Source organism: Arachis hypogaea, chromosome 6 (genome assembly GCF_003086295.3).
Source record: "Arachis hypogaea cultivar Tifrunner chromosome 6, arahy.Tifrunner.gnm2.J5K5, whole genome shotgun sequence".
In the NCBI taxonomy this organism is placed as follows: domain Eukaryota; kingdom Viridiplantae; phylum Streptophyta; class Magnoliopsida; order Fabales; family Fabaceae; genus Arachis; species Arachis hypogaea.
The window spans coordinates 85,132,140-85,137,214 of NC_092041.1; the positions used below are offsets into that span (position 1 = coordinate 85,132,140).

Sequence of the window (5,075 nt, forward strand, 5' to 3'; positions counted from 1 at the left end):
TAGTTTCGTCTGCACCCGTTGTATTAGTTTATACATTCTTTTTTATTTAGTTGTTTCAAATAAGTTTCAAACCCAAGTTGTTACTTGAGTTTGAGGGGAGATGTTAGAATATAATTATGATCAATTAATATTATTTAGCATATCTGAATATTTATTATAGGATATTATGTCTTTATTATTTCGATTCTCTTAGCACCTATAAACACTCTTTTATATTGTATCATTCTAAACAACTTGAATACACTCAATAATACACAAATCATTTCTCTAGTTCAGTCTCTTATTTTTAACCTGTCTAATTAGTCGTGTATCGATTAGTGTTCTGTGGGTGGACTCTCTAGTGATTGGTTTATCAACAGGCTAGAGTTGTCGTTGTGTAGGGGTGAGCACGGGCCAGTTTGGTTTGGGTTCATAGTAAAATTAAAACCGAACCGATCAAAATATAATTGGTTTGGTTTAGTTTGGATTTGTGTTTTTTTTTTACATGTACCCAAATCAAACCAAACCGATTAAGAACGGATTGGTTTGGTTCGGGTAATTGGGTATTCGATGACTTTGAAATTCATAAAAAAAACTAAATTTTTATCTTAAAAATTCAATAAGTACAATAAACATATAACATCAATAGAAATAGTTAAACACCAAATACATTAAAAACTAAACTCATTAAAATCCTAACATATTAATAGTGAATAATCTTTGTCTAATGGAAAAGTCATATATATTTTTTATTTAATTAAGATATGATCGATCTTGCGGGTTGGTTCGGGTTCTGCACCCCCAGAATCGATATTCGAATCAATCACTAACAAAGATTATCGGTTTAGTTCGGGTTAAATCCAATTACCCATTGGTTCCGAAATCAATTTAATTGGCTCGATTCGAGTTCGAACAAGTAATCGGGTACCCATTACCCATGCTCACCCCTATCGTTGTGTCTATCTATGGGACTATTGCCCTTACTTCTTTTGTAACTTTTTTTTTTTTGTATTAATATATAAAGAGCGCATTAGCTTTTTTTATTTGATACGATAATTTAAATAGGAAGAGAGATAGAGATGGAAAAAGAGCACACTTTAATTTTAAAGAAAAAAAAATTGTTTTAATTATAATTAGAGAGTGTTATATAATATATTTTAGTTATAAATTAATAAGATAAATATTAAATATATAATGGACTAGGTGACAAGTTTACAGGAAAAGCAAACAATACATGATAACCACATCTAAGATACAAACAGCCCCCTTCTATAACACGAAGGCTCCACACCCCTGTTAATGTTCATTGCATCTCCATTTTACTGCATGATTGTTAACTTGTTAAGCTTTTTATTGCCAAAGTTGTCTCCAACTAAAATCCGTGATCCACTTATGCTCAAACATGATTTAAACCATTGTTTTTTATTGAGGACCATCAACAATAACAGAATTACACGAATAATTGTTGAGTATTCTCCCATTAAACACTCAAAAGTTAAAATACAAGTGAACAATAAACTAGTGAACAAAAGAGAAAGAAAACAGAATCACAAATAGCCTACCTAGCAGCACTTAAGGTCGCGGTTAAAGATGGTTGGCAAGGGAAGCACAAAGCACTCGTCATTCTTATTTGGCTCTGCTAACCACTAGTTGAATACAGAACTAGCAGGACCAAAACACTCAAAGACTAACCATTTCCGTGCTAAATATGTGTGCACATACACTAACCATTTCCCTGTATTTGTCACAATTTCGTTGATATAAAGATAACACATATAAGGCATTAAATAGTGGATGAATTTCAATACATAGTAATAATATAATCTGTATTAAATTCAGGTGCTTCTGCTTCCTCTTATAAGCTCTAATATCTAGGCTTGAGCCACCCCGTTACATGCCTCAAGCACCTTTGCATCTGACTTATTTACTTCACTTTCTAATTTCTTGTCATATTCCGAGATACCAACTTTTCTGTGGCTTAGTACTTCTGCAACCCAATTTTGTAGCTGGCTGGTAGCCACTTCATCTGTTTGTGATAGTTAAAGGAAAGTTCAATTACAATAGTAAAACATTATATTAATTGGTACTAATTCATCCTTCTTATTTATTAATTGTATTTATTAACAAAAGATATAAAATTAGTCAAGATAATAAGTACTTTATACTATAACTCTATTCCAAAAGTTCTGGATCTAAGTTGTAGAGATAACAAAAGATGTTTTTGTAAATATATATGAGAAAGATATTTAAAAAAAAAAAGTACATACAATAAGGGTTATTGAAGAAAAACATTTGGTGAGAGCGTACCTAACCGTGGGACGGTATGACCTTGAGGGTGCCTTATTATGAGGGGATTTTGAAAAGCAGAGGCGAGCTCCTCAGAAGGCAATTTAAGCCAATCTTTGTCACCAATGAAATGAACAGATTTTGCTTTTATGGGTTCCTTGTAGGCTACATCACATATGCTAGGATCTCTAAATTTGCATCCAGATATTGATACAAACAACTTTATCGGTGGATGTTCCTTCAACAACTTCCCCTGTGGATTTCATGTTCATTAATCAAATATTCTACCTCTATATTCTTCGTTTAAAAAACTAAAAAAAGAGATTGTTTTAGTTTTAGTTTTTATTTATAAATCAAATTACTACTTGTAGCTTACCTGTGCTTGGTAACCTATTAGAAGTGCTGAAAGCGTTGCGCCCTAATAATAACAGAAAAGGAGTCAATCCGAGTCAGACAGTAGGACACATCTTAAGGTTATTATTAATAGTAGATTTTATATTTATTATATAAAATTTAATTTTGATGTGCTATCACGTGCATTTAATTACGTAACGGTCATATTATAAAAAAAATAACTACTATTTTCATTAACGGCGTGAATGATCATCCTTAAACACGGATAAAATTAAATATTTTATACTTTTAGTACATCAAAATTAAACTTATATAAATACACAATAAATACATAAAAATTAAATGTTACATATATTTTTATAAAATTTTGTTAATTGATAATTATATCAAATCTCTTTAGAATATATGTTAGCTAAATTTTATGTTATGCATATATAAAAAATTAACTACTAAATCAATTATTAGTACAAAATACATATTGAAAATAAATTAAATAACATATCTATTTATACACAAATACATGATAGTTAATTTGATAATTGATTTTTGATATCTACATAATATTTTATTTATGAAAAAATATAGGTAAACAATATAAATATTGAATAACTTGAACAACTGTTTATAAAGTGAGAAAAGGCATGTTATTTCTTGACCCGAACTCAGAACCTCCCTAATCCCTATTGAGGTCCTTTGTTCACCTCTTTGGCATGCATTCAGATTATTTAATCACATATAGAGTCCACAAGTTGTGAATATGAATGTAAATGTACCTGTGAGAAGCCAAGGAAGCCATCAAAGGGGCCATTGGCTGTGATGTATTCACATAAGTATGATATACACTCTTCCAAATTAGTATACTCCGTGAATTCCTGAACAAGAATTGTGTTGTGCATAATAATCATTTTCTTTTCAGCTACATATTATCTCAAAATGAAACAATTAAAAGGATACAGAGACAGTATCCTTACATTACCTTGTTGAATTGAAACCATTCAAAGTAGGGTGGAGGGAAGATTCCTTCTATATCAGACTTCCCTCCAGCAGGATATTTACCATCTAGGAAATCCTGTCACAAAATACATATATAAACAGCTTTATTATTTCATATCATTTTTTTAATTAAAGCATTATATAAAAAAAAATTAAATTACAAAATTACTCTTTTGATGAGAGCCTAAATCTCTTGCTACTTGAACAGCATGAATGAAGTATGTTTACCAATTTACCATGTCAAATTTTGAAAATAGAGAAGGGTCCCATTTGCTTATTTGCTTTTTCAAGAAACTCCCACTAGTTCTGAACCCATGGAGGCACAGGATCTTCATCTTCTTTCCATTTTCTCCTTCCATGGATATTTCACTCTCACCATCACCACAAGATGCTATTTGTAAGGACTGAGAAGTGAGCACGTTGGTACTTGGTACCTACCCACTTCACATTCAATGAAGTCAACTTCCAACAGCCCATTGCATCACTTGGCGGGAGGTTGGTTGGTTAGCAACATATATTATCATTTTGTTTTTGTAACGAAATATAAATAAATGGATTCAATTTTAATATATTAAATTATCATCTAATTGTACTCTTATATAAATCGTGGCTATAATAATAATTATATGATAAAAGTTATTATGTACCTAATACTTAAACGGACAAGATTGTTAAACGGAAGCTTCGTCCTTTTTGGAATTTTGGCTAGTGTTCAACGCTCAAACTTGCTTGAATTTCTCTACCTACCTTTAATTTTGTTTTTGTTTATGATTTCTCCATCTACTTAACGGTGGCAGGTTGGTGTTGCACGTGCAAACTTACAAGCTTTGCGCTTATGGGCTGCTCCAAGAATCTTGATTTTCTGGGGCCTTTGTTTTGCATTCCTATGGTCCATCAAAATGCTTAGAAAAAAGAAAGTCCAAAATAAAAATGCTTATAAAAAAGAACATAGTCCATCAATTGTTAACCAAAAACATTTCAATTTGGTCCCTTGCCAGTTTTGGACTTTTAGTCCATGCTTGATCATTGTGATGTTTGAAATTTAGATGGGTCGAGTTGTCCTTTCCAATAATAATAATAATAATAATAATAATAATAATAATAATAATAATAATAATAATAAAGTTACCAACTTATTCCTCTATTTAAACCAGTGCCGAAGAGTTTAAAATTATTTTGTGAAGAAAAATATAGTGAAAAAAAAAACACCTAACCGTATGAGTATATATATTTTAAGTTATTAACTGAAAATATGATAACCAATTGATGGTGGTGGGCGGATGATGCTGCCACTGTTGCCGTAGGCCATAGCTCTGTTACCGTAGTGTCCATCATGTTGGAAGGTTGGTCAGTTCCAACCCTGAAAGGAATCAAGGAAGGATCCATGGAAGCGTAGAACAATATTCAACTATTCAAGTCTATTTTACATGTAATCTATATTTTATATGTATGTATTTTTTTTT

The 5,075-nt window shown here is 31.1% G+C and overlaps 1 protein-coding gene across 1 annotated transcript; it reads right to left on the minus strand.

Annotated features, from left to right (window-relative positions):
- Window positions 1-1,382: 1,382 nt before the first annotated feature.
- LOC112696808 (uncharacterized) lies at window positions 1,383-4,185 on the minus strand. Its single transcript, XM_025749687.2, has 6 exons — window positions 3,849-4,185; window positions 3,596-3,688; window positions 3,393-3,491; window positions 2,642-2,683; window positions 2,287-2,518; window positions 1,383-2,005 (listed from the first exon to the last, which is right to left on the minus strand). The coding sequence occupies exons 1-6, from the start codon at window positions 3,969-3,971 to the stop codon at window positions 1,851-1,853; spliced, it is 744 nt and encodes a 247-aa protein (XP_025605472.1). The 5' UTR covers window positions 3,972-4,185; the 3' UTR covers window positions 1,383-1,850.
- Window positions 4,186-5,075: the final 890 nt, after the last annotated feature.